Source organism: Panthera pardus, unplaced genomic scaffold (genome assembly GCF_024362965.1).
Source record: "Panthera pardus isolate Hobbes unplaced genomic scaffold, ASM2436296v1 HiC_scaffold_10, whole genome shotgun sequence".
In the NCBI taxonomy this organism is placed as follows: domain Eukaryota; kingdom Metazoa; phylum Chordata; class Mammalia; order Carnivora; family Felidae; genus Panthera; species Panthera pardus.
The window spans coordinates 8873578-8894452 of NW_026526655.1; the positions used below are offsets into that span (position 1 = coordinate 8873578).

The 20875-nt window shown below is 38.9% G+C and overlaps 1 protein-coding gene across 1 annotated transcript in view; it reads right to left on the reverse strand.

Annotated features, from left to right (window-relative positions):
• The window catches only part of CAB39 (calcium binding protein 39), an 87771-nt gene that overhangs the window by 32998 nt on the left and 33898 nt on the right, over positions 1-20875 (reverse strand). Inside the window, exon 2 of the mRNA XM_053903832.1 lies at positions 17304-17459. Coding sequence (XP_053759807.1) covers positions 17304-17417 — 114 coding nt within the window. The 5' untranslated portion in view covers positions 17418-17459. The remainder of the gene's footprint in view (positions 1-17303; positions 17460-20875) is intronic.

Below are 20875 nucleotides of genomic sequence, written 5' to 3' on the forward strand. Positions count from 1 at the left end.
CACAGACTACTAACAGCAGCCAATTGTTTTACAAATACATGGTCATGAAGAAAACCATGCGGAACAATTAGCACCCCTCATGACCAGCCACTCACGTGACTGGAAAACGATGTGGATCATGCCTCACTAATCGTGCTGCTGCCCTGTCTGGGTGAGAAGCACAGAACTGTAAGTTCTTAGTTGTTTTCTTGAGGCTTTTGAGCCACACACAGTGGGAATTTGGGGATACCCCACAGAGCAGAGTCACAGGGACAAGAGTCCGGGGCTTGGTAAAGCTTCTTGGAATCAAGGCTCCAAGGTGAGAAGCCTTGCTGCTAACTGCCAGAGGTGAGGCATATTAATCCTATGCCAGAAGCCTCGCTGACTTCCACCTACAGCTTACTGGTAACAACTTCATTTCCAATTAGTATCTTCAAGAAATATTTTAAAATTTAACAATGTAAGTTACAGGATCAACCTAAAGCAGTAACCACCAACACTCCGAAGTTCACCTCCCACACTCACTTCACTAGTAACGATATCAGATCCATACCTCTTTCCCTCCCAGCGTGAGGACACAGGAACTACTTCAAATTTTTCAGTGTAGTATCCATATGATAACCTCTCCAATTAGAACTAAGGCTGGGAGCCTCTGCACCACCTGGTTTCCCATTAAAAAAATACAGTGAAGTGGCAAAATAATTGGCAAGCCAAACATTGGTGAAAATGGCCTATCTCAAGACCACCACCAACTCAGAAGGTTTCGTGTGAAATCTCTTGCCTTAGCCCAATGTTCCCACAGCACCCATCACTGTACTATTTTACTGTCATTAGGGGCAACCACTAGGCACAAAGTAGTGATACAAAAATACCATTTTAGAAGAGGAGAGACTCACTCACTCATTAGTGCTTGCAGACCATGTCCCTAAAGTGCTCATGTCCCTTTTCACCCTCCTCGTTTGGACCCAGGCCCAAATACTCAGTAGATCTCAAAGTGGCCTCACAGCAGGAATGCGAGGTGACAAGGTAGCTACTCATAGGTGCAGGCACAGGGTTGTATCTGGTGGGGTGTAAGACTGGGTCTGTCCGCTCTCTTACCCCCAGTTTTTAATACTGTTACTAGGTAAGCCTAATGTTAAGATACAAAGCACACTGAAAAATAAACACAGCTAAAGTAGTATGTTTAAAGTACAGATATGCCTGATTGCAAAATTAAAAGGTAAAAAACCCTTTAAAAAAAGATATTCTACTTCATAACGATAATTAAGTTAAAATGGTCCAATATGTTTTCCCTCCTACCAGAGGCAAAGACTTCTAAAAGATACACTGGGGGGGGGGGGGGGGGGGGTGGAAAATAAAATGAAACAACACACTAGATGGCAATTTGGCAAAATGTAGCAGAAAGTTTTAAAAGGTGCAATCTCTATGAATCCCACATTACACCTCTAGGAATCTATCCAAGGGAAATAGAGAATTATGCAAAGATGTAAGTATAAGCAGTGTGATTTACAATAGCAAAGAATTAGAAAAGTTATCCCACTGACCCGGTTAAATTATAATGTACCCATAAAACAGAAGACCATGGCAAGCTTTAAAAATAAGTAGATCTCTACTGACATGCAAAGATGTTAACATTAAAATGAAAACATAAACCGGGTTACAGAACAGTATGATCCCACATTCATTTACTTATTTGCCCCAGAGACAGAGTGAGAGGGAGGACACTAGAACAAGAATGAGAATCTAGAAGGATATCCCACCATGTCAACACTAGTTATTTCATGTAGTAGTGGAATTAGGAGGATAAAGCTCCTAAAGACAAAGATACACATATGGAAATCAATCACAACTATCAGACATAACGAAAGGAGCACAGCTCTCTCAGACACGTGCACCCCCATGTTACCCACAGAGTGTTTCAGAAAAGAGAAAACAGAAGGTGCCGATGTCAGCCTCCTCTTGCCCCACCAAATGATTTCAAATGAACAGGACTGTGGCAGATAGATGCTAAAGTAAGGAGAAAGAATCTGATGACTAAGGTTGTGAGCCATGAATACAAAGGCAACATTTCTTTTCCTTTTCTTTTCTTTTCTTTCTTTCTTTCTTTCTTTCTTTCTTTCTTTCTTTCTTTCTTTCTTTCTTCTTTCTTTTTCTTTTCTTTTCTTTCTTTCTTTTTCTTTCTCTTTTTCTTTTTCTTTCTTTTTCTTTCTTTCTTTCTTTCTCTTTCGTCCTCTCTTCCGTTCTCTCTCTCTCTCTCTCTCTCTTTCTAAAGATTTTATTTTTAAGTAAACTTTACGCCCAATGTGGAGCTCAAACTTACAGCCCTGAGACCAAGAGTCGCATGTTCCACTGACTGAGCCAGCCAGGCACCCCAAGGCAACATTTCTTAAACCAGTCAGTCAGGAGGAGAGGGACCAATCCTCTCAGAGAAAATGAATCATGAAATGAACTGTTAAGTTTGAGTGATGCTGCAGTATGCAGTCAGAGCACCTTAAGTGTTGAAACAGACATCAGCAATCCTCCAAGTAAGTGGCTTTTAAATCCTTTTGGGCCACTGATACTCTGTTCTCTACTCTGTCCATAATCATTTTTTCAAAATAAAAATCTTACGTAGAATCCCAATATACAAATGAGGATAAAGGAAAACTAAAAAAATGTACAAAGGGAGGAGCGCCTGACACCAGAGCCTGTTTCTCGATCTCGAGCACACACCCTTGGAACGTCAGGCTTAAAAGCAAACACACACACAAAGCACACATTTCCACCTGCCCCCACTTCTAACCACACTAAAACTCCCTGCTATAATCTGTCTCATTAGAAGTATCAAGCTCCTCTAGAGAAGCAGGTAGCAAACTTTTTGTGGGTCATATAGTCTCTGTCACAACTACTCAACTCTGCCGCTGCAGCAGGAAAGCAGCCAGACCGTGTCAATGGATGGGCATGTGTTTAATACTGCTACTTTATTTATTAAACCAGGTAAGGGGCCATCCTGGGCTGTAGTTATTGACTCATGCTCTGGAAAATATCTGGTGGGTAGAAAATAGGCCAAAGGGCACTTGACCCTAGAGTTGGCTACAGGCAAGCACCACATCCTCTCAATTCTCCCTCAGAAATCTAGTCTCCTATCTCAATCCTCCTTATCCTTTCACGTTCCCTCTCGCCGGAGTACTCTTACGAAGTGCATCTTCTGCCATTACGTCCGTCTTCTCCAACACACTTCCCGTCTCGCCCCATCTCTGACTGAAACGCAGCTGGTGGGAATGGGAAGTGGTACGGCAACTCTGGAAAAGAGTTTGGCGGATTCTTGCAAAACCAAACGTAACGGTTACCTTATGACTCTTGTACTCTTGGGCACTTATCCCAGAGGAATGAAAACCTATGTTCACACAAAACCCGTACAAAAATGTTCACAGCTTTATCTGTAACAGCCAAAGACTGGAAACAGTCTAGATGTCCCTCAATGGGTGAATGACTAAACGCACTGGGGTATATCCACAGAATGGACTGAAACTCAACAATCCGGAGGCATTACTGTTACTCAAAACTACCTGCATTGATCTCGTGGGAATTAAGCTGAATGGAAAAAAGCCAGTCTCAAAAGGTTATATACACTGCATGATTCTATTTATAAAATATTCTTGAAATAACAAGATCACAGATTTGTGGTTGCCAGCAAGGGTTAGGGAAAGGGGGAGAGGAGATGGGTGTGGCTATAAAGGGGTAGCAAGGGGGGCCACTGCGGTGATGGAACAGTTCTGTGTCTCGATTGTGGTGGTGGTTACAAAATAACCACATAGCTACACAGACAAAATTGGTGAAATGTGAACTAGGCCTGTGGACCCCACCAATGTCAATGTCCTGGTCCTGATACTGGACACAGTCATGTGCCATGTTACCACTGGGGGAAACTAGAAGAAAGGCACATGGCATCACCCCGTATACGTTTTTGCAACTTTCGTAAATAAGTAATTATTTAAAAATAAATTTAAAACAGAGCAAAACAACGACAACAAAGATTTCTCCAGCTCCCTCGGTATATCTTTAGGTTGTACAAAAGGCCTTTTTCAAACCACCACAACCTACATCTGTAGCCTCACTTCCCACCACAATCCTCTATCCAGTCCCCCCTATCATGTCACCCTGAACTTGCAACCATGTTCTGGACATTCCATTCCCTCTCACACTTTGCCTGGCAACGCCCTAAAATCCAGTTCAAATACCACTTCAAACCTAACTTTCTACACGTACCTCTCCCTGACAGAGGCCATAACTGCTTTATCCCCTTGGTTCCCACAGAACTTCATTCCTACCTCCAAGCCTCTGTATACTATAATATTTATATACCTATTTCATCTGGTAGATTATAAACTCCTTAAGAATGGGGATAAAATTTGATCCATGTGCCCATCTATCTGCCCACATATATGAGGGCACTAAAATGTCTGTGGATTCAATCAAGTTGGGAATCATCTTTTGCAGAAGATGACAATGGAGGTAATGAAGTCACCTTTTGCCAGAGACTGTCCTTCCAACCACTGTGCACATGAAACTTGGCATAAGGAAACATAATTCAGATGGGAATCATTGTTTATAAAGCATTCTTTTTTAGAAACAATTTTGAAATGATCTATTAAGCAGAATTTTCCATGCTTCTGTTCACCATTAGTTTATATAATCGAGTTTATTATAATTTACATGTGACTAGTTTTTATTGAGAAATGTCTCAAAAGAGCCCAGATTTTTGGGGGACTGGGGAGGGAGGCTTAAATAGTTTATTATTTTGTCTTATATTTTTATATTTTTGCATTTCTTTATACCCATTTTAGCAAAAAAAAAAAAAAAAATCATTTAGCAAACCAGAGTCTTCTAAACACGTAGCAATCTATATTTAATACCTTAAATAGCAATTCATTCTCAAAAAGGGATCTATTAAATGACCTCATTGAAAAACAGTAAGTTCTTAAAGCAAAGTAAATTAAGATAAAGGATGAGATGAAATCTAAAAGTAAACTGAAACATGTTGATGCCATTGATAAAAGCAATTCTATTTTCACAGTAATTCTTGTGTTAATTAAAAAAAAACAAACTCCTATAAACACACACACACACACATGCACCTCTCTACTAAAGAAAATGTCTGAGTCTTCTAAGCGGAAAGATCATGGGCTAAGAATAACCTATTAATAACCTTATGGTGTCAAAGATTACTCTAAACAAGTTTAGTAACCATGAGTCACTATTAAATGGCCATGCTAGGAAAGGCTACTCCCTCTGCCCCTCTTAAATATGCCAACATAGAGCAAACTTATTCCTCTCATGAAATGAGTGAATATAGCTATTCAACACCGTGAACACATGCATTCACAGCGATGAAGGGGCCCAAGTATAAGCTGAACGAGGCAGTCATACCTTCTTTATATAGCATGCCGTGGGCAAAGAGCATGTAAATAGTCATTACATACACAGATTTATGTGGCTGTTAGCAATGAAAGAAAAAATTCCACTCCATCCCACTCCACCCCCATGCCCTAGTTCCCTAAAAATAAGGATGGTAAGATAAACCATTTTTTTCCTAAAGGTATAAGGAGAGTAGTTTTTAAATTCTTTTAAAAAGGTGTGACACGGGTCCTAAGGGATTAATCTATTTGTATTATACACAATTCATAATATGGCAACTGTGTACATATTATAAAATACCAACACGTTACAAATAGGGGAATAAGCACTCAAATGTTGTATTTATCATTTTGTCCACAAGATCACAAGAAATGAATGAGAAAATGCACATGGATGTAATGAGTAAATCAGAAACAGGCATAATTTCACAATGGGTTTGGCAGAACTGGGAGTGAATTCCATCTCTGACTCCAATACAATGGGTTGTATTAGAAACAATAGCTTTCTTCATGTGGATCATGAGAATAACAACAGGAAACTGCTCTACCTCGAAATAAGATGGATGCCTATTCTTACGAAGGCACGTTGCAAAATACAGTGCTGTATGCACATAAGGATGTGTCAACCATGAAAGCCTGTATTCCTTTTACAAGAACTAAGTGGGCTCTTAGCCCACACCAAATACATACCCTTTCCCATTCCTTAGGAGACAGAAATCTGCTATCTCATAAGGAAGACAATTTCCACCTATTATTTTTCCTCACGGCAAGATGAAATTGGACTCCCTGTTTTACTTCCACTTACAGGTCTTAGTTCTATCTCCTGCGACCATCTAGAACCTTCCCTTTCCTCATACGAGATATTCCCTTAAAAACATTTTACTAAGAGCCTAGGGCCCACATTTTATTCTTTCTCTACTTCACATCTCCAGTTCATTCGATTATTCCTCATGGCAGAGTTCTCAATTTCTGTGTCAGCTGGTCACTCCTCTCTCAACACATTCTAGTTTCTCTACATTTTCAAGTAAGGATTTGTCTACTCAGAGCAGATGATCACTTTGAATTTAAACAGTGTATTTCTATTATTGCCACCTAGGCTTTCAACAGTCTTTCTGGGTATTCTATGACATGATCTATTCTCAGGGCAAACATATGTGGTTTGTAAGCCAACTCTATCTCAGTTGGTCCATGGATAGTCTTTTCTTACTCTTTACTGACTTATAACTGACATGCAACAAACCACAAAGATTTAAAGTGTACAATTTGGTAAGTTTGGACTTACGTATACACCCATGAAACCATCAAGACAGTAAACATATCCATCACCACTAAGATTCCTCTGTAGTCCCATACTTTGCCAACCTCACTCTAACCCTCCACATCCCTGCCAATCCCAAAGCAACCACTGATCTGCTTTCTGTCATTATGGCTATCCATAGAGTATTGTATAAATAGAAGCATACATTATGTACTCTTTATAGTCTGGTTTCTTTCACTCGACCTCATTATTTTGAGATTTGTTCATGTTGCTGTGTACAGCAACAGTTCCTTCTTTTTTGTTGCTGAGTAGTATTCCATTGTATGGAAGCACCACAACTGGTTTATTTACACACCTAGGCTGTTTCCTGTTTTAGACTATTACAGATAACGTCGCTATGAACAGTTAGACACAAGTCTTTGTGTGGACATAGATTTCTTGTTCTCTTGCGTAAATACCTACGAACGGGATGGCTAGATGTAAGTTTAGCTTTTTAAGAAACCGTCAAACTGCTTTCAGAAGTGGTTTATCATCTTACATTCTCACCACTTCCAGATGTTCTACATAATAATCTACATTTGCTACAGCCCAAGTTTTCAATTTTTGCCATTTTAATAGGTGTGTAGTGGCATCTTCTCATGGTTTTACTTTGCAATTCCCTAATGATAAACATCTTTTCAAGTGCTTATCTGAAATCTGTATATTTTCTTTGATGAAGTGTATATTCAGATTTCTTGCCTGGTTTTTACTGGATTGTTTGTTTCCATATTGTTAAGTTTTCAGAGTTCTTTACATATTCCGGATGCAATCTTTCATCAGATATATGCTTTGCAAAGATCTTCCACCATTCTGTGGCTTTTCAGTCTTTTAACAGTGTCCTTTGAAGAGCAAAAAGTTTTCATGTTGATAAATTTCAATTTATTTTTTCTTTTAATAGAGTATGCTTTTGGTGTCACATCTAAGAATGCTGTGCCTAGCTCAAGGTCACAAAGATTTTGTTTTCGTTTAGAAGCTTTATGGTTTTAGGTTTTACATTTAGTTGTGTGATCCATCTTGAGTTAATTTTTGTATATGGCATAGGTTATGGGTTCAACATTTTTTTGCATATGTGGCTATCAAATTGTTTCAGTACCAACTGTTGAAACAACAACCCTTTCTCCATTGAACTGCATTTGCTCCTTTGTCAAAAACTTTCCATATGTGTAGATTTATTTCTAGATCCTGTTCTGCTTCCCTGTCCTATTTGTCTATGTTGATGCTACACTATTTTGATTATTGTATCTTTAGAATTATTGGTATTAGATGGTGTGAACCTTCCAACTTTGTTTTTGTTCCAACTTGTTTTGATTATTCGAAGTCCTTTACTTTCCACACAAATTTTAGAACCAGGCTGCCAATTTCTATAAAAAGCCTGTTAGGATTGCAATGAATCTATAAATCAATTTGGGAAGAACTGACATTTTAACAATACTGAGGCTTCCATGAACAAGGTATATATCTCTCACTTATTTAGGTCTTTCAACTCTTAGCAATATACTGTAGTTTTCAAATGCACAGATCTTTCATTTGATTTGTAAGATTATCCCTAGTGTTTCATATTTTTGATACTACTCCAAATGATTTTTTTCATTTTGATTTTGTAACCTGTAACTTTGCTGAACTTATGTATTAGTTCTACTAGCATTTTTGTAAATTCCTTCAGCTTTTCTAGGTTGTGTCATCCATACATAAAGACAGTTTTACTTCTTCCTTTCCATGCTTTTTATTTTTTTCTTACCTGACTTACAGGCTAAAAACTCCAAGCACAAAGTTAAACAGAAGTGGTACTTTTATTTAACAGAAACTAAACAGACATCCTGTTTTCTTTTTTTACTCCTTTCTTATTTTTGATCTTAGACATACATGATTCAGCCTTTCGCCATTATATGTAGTGCTAGCTGGAGGGTTTTCGTGGATGCCCTTTGTAGACTGTGGAATTTCTATTCCTAATTCGCTGAGAGTTTTATCAGGATCAGAGGCTGGTTTTTTTGTTTTTCCCTCTTCCTCTTTTTCTTTCTTTTCATGTACTGACATGAGTTTGTCAATACAATGAATTACACTGATTGGTTTTTGAATGTTAAACCAGCCATGGGTTCTGGAAATAATACATCGCCTGGTCATGATGCATTGTCCTACTATTAGATTCAATTTGCTAAAATTTAGTTTATAATTTATGCATCTATGCTCATAAGGGATATTAGTCTATAGTTTTCTTGTAATGTCTTTGCCTTTGGTATCAGGATAATCCTGGCCTCACAGAATGAGTTAAGAACTATTTCTTCTTAACTTTTCTAAAAAAGTTTGTGCAGAAATTGTGTCATTTCCTCTTTAAATGTTTGGTAGAGATCGTTAGTGAAACCATCTGTGCCTAGATTTTTCTTTGTGAGAAAACTGTTAACTAAATTTTGAATTATTTTAATGTGGATATACGGCTACTAAAGTTACACACTTTTTTCTTGAGTGAGTTTCAGGATGCTGTGTCTTTCAAAAAATTTGCCCATTTCATCTAGTTGTCAAATTTATTGGTATAACGATGCTCAACTCACAATATCCTTTTATTACCCTTTTAATATCTGTAGAATCTGTAGTGATGTCAACTCTTTTGTTCCACATACTGGTCATTTGTCTTTTCTCCTGATCAGTCCTAGCTAGAGTTTACAAATTTTATTCACCTCAAAGAACCAGTTTTGGTTCTGATTGTTTTGTTTGGTTTTGGTTTTCCTGATTTTTATTTGACAGATTTCTGCTTTGATCTTTATTTCTTGATGTTTAATTTGCTTTTTTTTTTCTAGTGTCTTAAGGTAAACACTAAGACTTTTCTTCTCTTCTAGTATTTGCACTTAGTGCTATAAAATTTCCCCAAGTAATGCTTTAGCAACATCACACTGATTCAGATGTTGTGTTATTTTTATTTCACTCAAATAATTTTCTAATTTCTCTGATCCATGCATTATTCAGAAGTATGATGTTTAGTTTCCAAATATTTAGGAATTTTTCCCAGGCTCTGTTATCGATGTCTAATTTAATTCTATTGTAGTCACAGAACATATGTTATGTAAATTTATCTTTTTAAAGTATTGGACCTTCTTTTAAGGCCCAAAATATAGTCTACATTTACTAACAATGTGTCATATGTCAAAAGGGTGTAGGAGTGTTCTGCTGTTGTTGGATACAGTGTTCTATAAATATCAATTAGGTCAAATTGGTTGACAGTATCATTCTGGCCTACTAGAAGATCCTTGCTGATTTTCTGTTTTGTTCTATCAATTATTGAGATTGGGGCACTAAAATCTCCAATTATAATTGTGGATTTGACAGTTTCATCTTGCAGTTTTATCAGTTTTTGCTTTGTTTTATTTTGCTTTAAGGCTCTGTTACCAGGTGCATAAATATTTAGGATTGTTATGTCCCTTGGATTAGTTGAACTCTATTTTATCATGAAATGATTTTATCCCTGGTGATATTCATTGCTCTAAAATCTACTTGTGTCTGATATTAATAGAGGCACTCCAGCTTTCTTTTCACAAGTATTAGCATGGTATATCTTTTTTCATCTTTGTAATCTAAATGTGTCATTATCTTTAAAGTTCATTTCACATAGGCACATAAAGTTAGGGCTTTTTCATTCAATCTGATGATCTCTGCCTTTTAACTAGGTTATTCAGCCCATTTATATTTAATGTGATTATTGATATGGTACATCTGAGTCTATCAACTTACTGTTTGTTTTCCATTTGTCCCATCTGTTCTTTAATCTTTTCCTCTTTTTCTGCCTTTTTTTGGCTTAATCAAATATTTTATTTTCTCCTTTGGAATCTAGTCTGTTGTATTGTTGTTGTTGTTTTTTAAGATTCTAGTACAAAGCTATACTTTGATCTGTACTGCATTTTATCAGTTAGGATCACGCCCTTCCTTCAAGCCTTACCCTACCGACCCTAACAGCTAACCCTCTGGTGCCTGATTCAGTTACCTATAGAGTTTACTATCCTTCTACAATATTTGTAATTCACAGACTCTGCTAATAATCCCTTTAATTCTCTTCATATAAATCAGTAACAATAAATGTCACAGTTTAGAGTTGAGGACAGTATCTTACAACAGATCACTAGAACCCTGCCTAGAAGCTTAGAGTGATCCACTAATCATGTACTAGGTATAATTATTCATCCAATCATTAAAAATGTCCTCTGAGTATCCTGAACTAATTAATGAACATAAACCTATGTGGAAGATACTAGGCCCAACAGGGCAGATCTCCCAAGAAGGGTCATTTATCTCACTACTTCTGTGTGTGGTAGCTTTAAAGGGAATGTGATCCTTGGCCACCATCATAAAATCTATAAGATACCTGGCTATTATACCCTCTTATTGGTCACAAACTCAAAATACAAATTGTTACATACTCTCAGTAATACCTGTTTTATCCTATTAAGTAGGAATTAAGAGTTCAGAAGAGTCATAAGGTGACAGTATTTCAAGTTAACTCTGCTTTGTATTCCATTTTCAATAAATCCAAATAGTTATTGAGCTGTCTTTGGAAGGTTTATATTCTAACAGGAGGAAGAAAAAGTAAACAAACATCATTAGTATATTAAAAATGTTAAGTGCTACAAAGGAAAATAGAATAAGATCAAGGGGAACAGGAAAGCCAGGGAGGAGAGCTGCATTTTAAACAGGCGGTTGGGTGAAAAGTGACATTTGAGCAAAGATTTGAAGGTGATAAGGGAGTAAGCCAAGCAGAGAGCTGGGGGAAGAACATTCTAGGCAAAAGCAACAGCCAAATGCAAAGGCCTAAAGGCAAAAGCATGACTGAAGTATATCAGGAAAGGAAGTCGATGTGGGGGGAGCACTTGGAGAAAGGCCCATTGAAGCCCTGGGTCTGACTGTCCAGGGCAAGGGTCATTGTTTATTTTTTTGCTGAAGGGCAGATAGTAAATATTTTAAGCTTCGCAGGCCACATAAGGTCTCTGCTGCATATTCTTATTTGCTTTTTAAACCAACCCTTTAAAAATGTAAAGACCATTTTTTTTTTAATGTTTATTTTTGAGAAAGAGAGAGAGACAGGATATGAATGGAGGAGGGGCAGAGAGAGAGGGAGGCCACAGAATCTGAAGCAAGCTCCAGGTTCCCAGCTGTCGGCACAGAGCCCAATGCAGGGCTCGAACTCATGAACAGTGAGATCACGACCCGAGCTGAAGCTGGACACCCAACCGACTGAGACACCCAGGCGTCCCAGTAAAAATCATTCTTAGCTCACAAGCCTTACAAAAACAGGCCTAAGCAAAGATTTGGTCTGTAGAACTTAGTTCAGGTCCTTGTAAGGACTCTGACTTTTACTCTAAGGGAAATATTGTTTGACTCATGTTTTTTTTTTAATTTCGTTTTTATTTTTTAGAGAGAGAGAGAGAGTGCGCGCGCAACCAGGGGAAAGGGAGCAGAGAGAGAAAGAATCTTAAGCAGCCTCCATGCTCAGTGCAGAGCCCGATGCAAGGTTCAATCCCACAACCCTGGGATCATGACCTGAGCCAAAATCAACAGGTGGACACTTGACCAACTGAGCCACCCAGGTGTCCCATTTGAGTCATGTTTTGAAGGAACGAATACGGCCGTAGGGAGGCAAGAGACACCAGTTCAAAGGACACTATGGTATTTCAGAGCAGAAGACAAGGGGAGACCACACCAGAGTGTGTAGCAAAATGGGAGACATGGTTAGAGTCTGGCTTTTAAATCCCCCCAACCAAAGTGAATGGATTTGCTCATGAATTGGATTTGGGAAGTGTGAAAGGAGTCATGGATAACACAAGACTTTTGGCCTGAACAACAGGGACAGAAGGACCAAATTTCATTAACCATGCTTGGAAAGACTGTGAATGGATGTGTGAAGTGGGTGTTTTGCTTCCAAAGTAGAATTTATATTTCTTCAATCCGGCTACAACTTTGTGGCTCATTTATTTATTCTTCTAAAGCTTCAGAATAATTAATTACTTGTCAACTTACAAAAAGATCCTGCTCTGATTTGAATGAAATCACTTTAAGCTTAAACATTAATTTGAAAAGAAACGACATCTTAACTATATTCCATCTGATAGAGTGGACCAGGTATTCTTTGGTGCCTCTGAACAAGGTTTTATAGTTTTCTTCAAACAGGTTCTGCATCCTTCCTGATGAAAGTATTCTCAAACATCTTATTTGTTGTTGTTGTTATTGTAAATGAAATACTTGCTTAAAAAAACTACAATTTCTAGATAGTTTTGATTGGTATTTAGGGAGGCTATGGATTTAGCTGCCTTGTAAATAAACTCATTTTTACGTTGATTTGCTTGTGTTTTGTACAGATATATGAGAATGTCAATAATGTAATTCTCCCTGTTTATTTGCAATAGCTGTATTTTTTATTTCTAAACCATTTCTTCCTTCCTTCCTTCCTTCCTTTCTTTTTCTAAACCATTTCTTTATGCACTGGCTGGATTTCCAGAACAAGGCTAAATAAGTCATAGCAAGCACTCTGGTTTTATGGGACTACCTTCAAGCTTTCAGTCTTAAGTATGAGGTCAAAGTTGTTTTTCACGGTTTTTAATTTAGTGGTTAGATTTTCACCTTTCCATGTATTTTCAGGTCTCTGTTCCCTTTTTTGCCATTTGCATCAGTTGCTACTACCTTTTGAATGTTGATAACAAGGTGAATTGGGAAATTGCAGGGTTCTCCTCCCTCTTCTTAATCTATTTCAGAAAAAGTAATTTCTACAAGTTGCCTTTCAGAGTTGTCCCTTTCCACTGAAATGAAATTTATTTTTCATAAATTCAACTATTTTCCTTTGCTTTGTTTACCCTAATAGCAGGAGGTCTATTCTTGCTAAGGTTTAAAGAAATAGCTCTCAACCTTGGTGTTATGGATATCTGGGGCCAGGTAACTCCTTGTTGTGGGAGGCTGTCCCACGTTTAGCAGCATCTCTGGCCTTTCCTAACTAGATGCCAGTAGCAGCCTGTGCTCCAACACAGATTAAAACCAACAATGTCTTTAGACATTGCCAAATGTCCCACAGAAGGCAAACTGCCCCTGGTTGACAACCACTGGTTTAGTCAAGTAGATGATATGGATTCTAACGGAGACTAAGCATGCTTTCTATAACTTACAGGACTCACCTCCAGTGCCACCTCCTCATATAGCCCATCTAAGTTAGGACACTCCCCCTACCTGCTGCCACCCCCCACACACCCACACACCTTCAGTCGACTACCACAGATGTCAAAGCATTTACTCCTGTGGACCCTTGAGACCCTTTCAAGAGGCCCAGGAGGTCAGAACTGTTTTCAATCAATACAAACACATTTGCCTTTTTCTGCCGAATTGCCATTTGCACTGACAGTGCTGACCCTCTAGCCTGAGTCAAGGCGGGGACAACAAACTGTACCGGCCATCATTGCCATCTTCATCACCATGTACTCAGTTTAAAAAAAAAAAAAAAAAAAAAAAAAAAAAAATGCCATTTTGCTTAAGAATGTCATGGGAAAGCAGAAAAAAATATTCATTTTATTATATTTTGATATTTGAGTACACATCTTTTTAACATTTGGTGTGATAAATACAGGGGGTATACGTAAAACACCTTCTGCCCCTTATTAAAGTAAATGGGTTGTCTTAAGGAAAAGTAATTGTATGACAGAGCTACAAGCTGAATAAGCCACTTTTTTAATGGAACATCATTTTAACGTGAAAGAAAAACTGACGAATCATTCAGGCTTAGATATTTGGCAGACATTTTCTCAAAAATGAATGAAGTGAGAGCTTGTCACTTTAAGGAAAACACCCTATAGTATCTGCTGCCCAATTTGAATTCTGAAATCTGAATACAACATGCATAAGTCTGACCACTTCCCAGTACTTCCAGACTTTTCTGATGGGATTAGTGGTAATACTTAAAAATGTGAATTTTTGAAATTGTATAATGTGTCAATATTTGGAAGATGTGTATACATCAGTGATCCAACACTTTCTAAATGATCAATGCATGTTACAACATCATGCATGGATAAAAGATCTTTTCAGGGTGCCTGAGTGGCTCAGTCAAACATCTGACTTTGGCTTAGGTCATGATCCCACGGTTCCTGAGTTCGAGTCCCACAGTGGGTGAGCCCTGCTTCCGGTGAGCTCAAACCCAGCTTAGGGTGAGCCCTGCTTCTGTCTCCCACTCCCCCCTCTCTCTTTCTCTCCTGGAATTCTCCCTCTCTCTCTCTCTGCCCCTTGCTCACTTGCGCCCTCTCTCAAAAAAAAAAAAATCTTTTCAAAATGCAGAGTATGAAAAGTTTATTTATATACTCTCAGATTCTATTACAATCAAGGAGCTATCAATTGGGCTTTTTTCCTTTTTTATTAAAGATTTTTGTTTATTTATTTTGAGAGAGACAGAGACAGCACGTGTGGGGGAGGGGAAGAGACAGAGGGAGAGAGAGAATCCCAAGCAGGCTCTGTGCTGCCAGTTCAGAGCCTGAGGTGGGGCTTGAACTCATGAAACCGTGAGATCATGATCTGAGATGAAACCAAGAATCGTAAGCTTAACCAACTAGGCCACCCAGGTGCCCCAAGGAACTATCAATTGTTGAATTTTGGTGTGGCTATCAAAAATATTCAGAATTATCTGAAAGGCTATTAAAACACACCTCCTTTTTCCACCCATACATCTGTATAAGGCCAGACTTTATAACTTCAACCAAGGAACATATGACATCAGAGTGAATGCAAACACAAATATGAAAATCTAGCTATCATCTGTTATACCCAAATTTTTTAAAAAGTTTTATCATATCATAAACATTTATCTATTATCTTACAACGGGAATGCAAGAAACTCTAGAATTTCCATGAAAGATCTAAAGTTGAATTATAAAAAAATTTTACTAATTTTAGATTGCTTCTTTGGTTTTAAATATTTATTTGGGGGTGGGGGCAAGGGTTGAGAGAGACAGAGGGAGACAGAGGATCTGAAGCAGGCTCTGCACTGACAGCACAGAGCCCGATGCAGGGCTCAAACTCATGAACCATGAGATCATGACTTGAGCCCAAGTCAGATGCTTAACTGACTGAGCCACCCAGGCACTCCTAGATTGCTTCCAATGACAGAAAGATAGATTAATTCAATAGCCTGTAACAAATCTTAATCCCATGGGTGTGAACTTCGTTTTTTTTATAGGAACACAGGTAAACCACATCTTAAAAAGATGGTAGTAGTTAAGCAGTCTACTATTCAACCCAAGAGAGGAAACAACCTCCTAAAGTAAACAATAGGGTGGAAGTGGTCATTCCAGTCAAATACTCATTCAAGAGACAGCAGGTATCCAGCCCATGGTAGACAGGTACTGTGGAGGGCACAGGTGGGCCAGAAATAACACTGGAATCAAAGAGCTCATGTTCTAATAAGAGAGAAAAAATCCAACACAAATAAAATCATGTTCAAAGATGGAGGCAGTGCTGGCATTTCCAAAGGAGGTGACCAAAAGGTAGAGATTTGTTTTAGGGGGCAAGCATGAGGAAGCAAAGGGAGTATTCTGGGAAGCCATCTAGGAAAAAGAGAGGTATGGGGTGGTTCTGAAAGATGAATGGGGGCTGGGGTGAAAATCCAAGGGAGTGGACAAGACAAAGGCATTAAAAATGGTATAGCTGATCATTTGCTTTAGTTGCTCTAGTGGACAGAGGCAAGCTGAGATTGCTAGAGCTCACAGAATAGTGGGGAGAAGGGTTGAAAACTGCCTAGAAAAGCAGAGACCAGGTCATGAAGGGTCTTGTGTGCTATGTGAGGAGTCTGCACTGAAGGTTTAAAGCAGGGGAGATATTTTAGAAAGAGCATTAAGGAGGCTACTGCTAAGATCCATAAGAGAGGTCATGAGGATCTTCATCAAGTGGGAATGGCAGTCAGGATCAATTCCTAATCCCTTAGGAAGTAGGATTCATAGTATTTCACGAAGATGACATTTTAAAGAAGGAGGAGAAGGGGTGCCTGGGTGACTCAGTTGGTTTATCTGACTTCGGCTCAGGTCATGATCTCATGGTCTGTGAGTTCAAGTACCACATCGGACTCTGTGCTGACAGCTCAGAGCCTGGATCCTGCTTCAGATTCTGTGTCTCCCTCTCTCTCTGCCCATCCCCGGCTCGTGCTCTGTCTCTCTCTCTCTCAAAAATAAACAAACATAAAAAAAAAAAAAAAAAAAAGGAAGGAGACAGATCAGGATGAAAGCCAGGTTTTGGACTATGGTGACTGGACAGAGGGAGACACTTGTCATTGATACAAGGAACACAGAAAGGAAACTGGGAGAGATGCCACTCCAAGAAGACCACAGGTGGAAACACTGATCAGATAAACCACTTCAACAATGAACCCCCCTCCCCACCAAATTAAATAAATTTGAGAACCTGAAATGAAAAACCGAGAGAAAAGTGAGAAAGCGATCTGTTGGATGGCAGTATGGAAGAAAGTATGTGGTGTCTAGGCAGCAGCAAATGCCATTTGAGGACTCTATTTTAAAACCCCAAATAAACCCAAATTGGGATTTACTGATCTTTTAAAATCACTTCATAATCTGTCTTACATTTGCTCCTAATCAAAAGATTGAAAATATAACATAAAACCAAATGCATACCTTTTCTGCTTTTTTGTCAGAAATGTCTTGCTTTTCCAGAACAGCCATGCTCTCCTTCAGGTTCTTCACAATGTCTGCTGGGGATTTGTGAGACTTCCCAAATGGGAACGGCATGGCGGCAGCGACAGATGCCTCGCTGCGCTCTGCCTGCTTCACCTGGGGGCACAGCACAAGGCACAAGTGAGAAGAAGTGGGGTCAACAGAAGACATACTTTCTAAACCCTAATCTGGGAAGAAACCCACTGTCTGAGAGAGTCATTTTATGACAAGACTTGCAAAGTGAGTAGGAACGAGGAAACCTACAAATATACACAGGAAATGATAATGCAGAGAGATCTTAGAATTACAGAATGTTTCGTACCTCTCGAAACACCTTTTTTATCACCTGCACCCCTAACCACCCATTTGAGGAGGAACATGCTGGTGCTGGTGAGCAGGGCAACTCGCACTGCCAGGCCCCACGCTAAGCACTTTAATTCATCATCTTATGGGATCTTTTCAAACAATTCCCCGAGGGACATTATTACTCCCATTTACAGGTGAACTGTAATGAGGTCAAGAAACTGGCTCAAGGTACCAAGCTGTAAAACCAGCTCAGGTCTATCTCAATCCAAAGTGTCCTTAATTACCACACGGTACCTCTAATTAACAGGTATCTCTTACGGTTGAGGAAACTGAGGCAAAGAGCTAGGTAAGGAGCTTAGCCAAACAGCACTAGCAACAGGCTCACTATCTAAGTCTCTCCAGATATGCCCTGGCCTGTGTTCATGCTGTTTCCTCCTAAGCACCCCGGGGGCACCCACCACCTTCTCTTCAGTCAGTCAGGGTCTCTGAGTTGGAGAATCTTGGACAGAGCCTTGGGCAAAGCTCCCAGCGGATCCTCAAGTCCCTTATGTGACAGTTTCATCATGTACTCTTTCTGCCTGGATAGGACTATCTCCTGTGAAGGAACTCACTGGATAAAACCCTTGGGGTAATGAACTTCTGGAAGTTCTTAATTTCTTATGGGCAGCAGAAAACAACATTCCAACCACATAAACCACAATATTATATCATGTAAAAGGAGGACATCCACTAGAAGTCACCATGAAAAAACAAAGTGAACAAGACAAACAATGGAAAGTAACTCGGGAACCAGTCAGAACTTACAACTTCTTTTACTAAATGGAAAGAAGCTATATTCACAGACATTAAACGACCTCACGGAGATACCAAAAGATAACTTTTTTTCCCACATGTGAACATGAAATATCTCCACTGCACAGCATCAGTAACACTTCTTTTGAGCTTTGCCTAAGACTTTATTTGAATAAAGTATTTAAAGGTTTTTTCTCCAGGGTTTGAGATACAGTGACCTGTTTACAAATAAACATATAGGGGGAAACAGCATGCAAATGAAGGTCAATGTTAAGCCTACAATTAAATCATGAGCATGTATGTTAATTCTTGACATGTTTTGATATGATCTGTCCTGACCAATCTTTACACCCAAATATCACCTATATAGCTCACTTCCTACTAGACTGTAAATCCTTCTTTGATCGCATTAAAACCACATCTCCATTAACAAAAGAGATATGTCCTCAAACACAGGTTTTCAAAAACCAAAGATGAATACATTCGTTTCTAAATATCTTTTCTATGATAAGAAGTTTGGATTTTATAGGTGAGTTATCCCAAGTGGCTGTTACATTATCTGATTACCTGGCTAGATGGTACATAAATCGTGGTCACTCTTTTCCATTATTTTCTTTTTAACCTTTTGTTTTTTGAGGGGGTAGGGAGTAATGCAGATGCTTTTCCATAAACACAGTGGACTCAGAATCACAGTAAATCCTCTGAAAATGCAATCTTTCCTATTTGTACTCTGCAAATAATAGCAACGATGCTACAAGTCAATGTTGGGTGGAGGGTGGGAAGAGTTTAATGGTATTTTGCAGGAAGTGTTATGGTGCTATGCAACAGAGATATTTTCAGCTTGGGCTCAATGGTGGAAGAAGTGACTTTCCAGGGCAAAGGGGGTTTTAAAAGGTTCTACCATAAACCAGATACTCGTCATAGCAGAAAGAGTACAGCTGGTGAAGATAACACATATAAAGTGCTTCTGTGAGGGAAAGAGGAAGCATGACACAATCATTCCTTTTTTAATTAGTATACCTATGCAGCCAAGATTTTGCAGAACATATATACTAGTAAGACTGTGCTTTGAGGAAATACAGTTAGTATTTCCTGTACTAAAAACAAGAAGTGGACACTCCTCAGCAAGATCCTTGAAGGATGTGAAACACACAGGCGTATGTCTGAGTTTTGGAACTGACAATCCCAAGAGTATGGACATAACCAGGCTGGAAGCAGCAATGGTTAAACAAGCATTAACATGGTTAAGAGACACCTTTCACCATAACAATCTACCTATCTTCCCTGTTTTCCTTCTTCCTCCTTTATCATCAGCAGTATTTCATTACAAATATCTGAGGGAGTTTTAGGGACTAATAACAAGAGCCCACTGGCGAAGGCCCTTCGATAACTCTTCACCGCCCTTATAATAAAATACAAATTCCTACCATGGCCCTCCTAGGCTTTGCCCATCTCCAACTCATGGCCCAGCATCCCGACCTTTATCATAGAGGTCCAGCCACACTGAGGTCCTTTCTGTTCCCAGAAGATGCCAACTACTACTAAGCCCGAGTGCCACATTTGCAAATATGGTAAGAATCTTAATTTTTAAATCTAGATGGTGGATATATGGATTTTCATTGTTACTCAGCTTTTGTGTATGTTCAAAGTATTTCTTAATACTGTTTTAAAACTGCCTAAACTATGTTTTGGACATAACTGGAGATCATGAAAGAGATAGACAAAAATATATATTACAATTGAAAAATCATTTAGCTTTCAAATACAAATTTCCTCTGTCCCTCAAAAAAAAAATACATATATATGTGTATGTATGTTTTTGGCTCATAATATACCTCAGCAGGATTCTTTGGACTGAGTCAAAATTATTATTGCAATTGGGAGAAAACCGACCACTGTTAGGATTCTAAAGAGGGCTGTGGAAACCCATACCTACAAATCTCAAAGTGGAGATAAGCCTGCTCCTGATGGTAAACAAACAGCAGTATATGCTTGAATCCCAAAGATAAAGAAGACTTGGAGGGGAAATTTAGCTTGAAATTTTGAGGGATTGGGGGAAGGGTGGGGTGGGAAATAATGAAACATACTAGTTTCATATTAAAATTAACATTTATGGAATTGCACACTAAAGCTGCACGAAAGGAATCTATGTGAACATGTAGCACTGCATACCCCTTAGCTTCCATGCACTGCTCTCCCTTAGTTGTTGTTTTCCTTTCTCTCTGAATGCCCTTTCTTTCTGCATTTAATTCAGTGCCTCATCTCTACTCCAATGTTGATGTCCTTCAGGGTTCCACCCTCAGCTGTGTTCTTACTCTGCATTCTCTGATTGATCTCACCTACCCATGGTTTCAATAACCTGAAACCCATTTCCTGCTCCAACCAAATGGACTACATTTCCAACTACTATTCTCTATAAATGTCTTCCAGGCAAC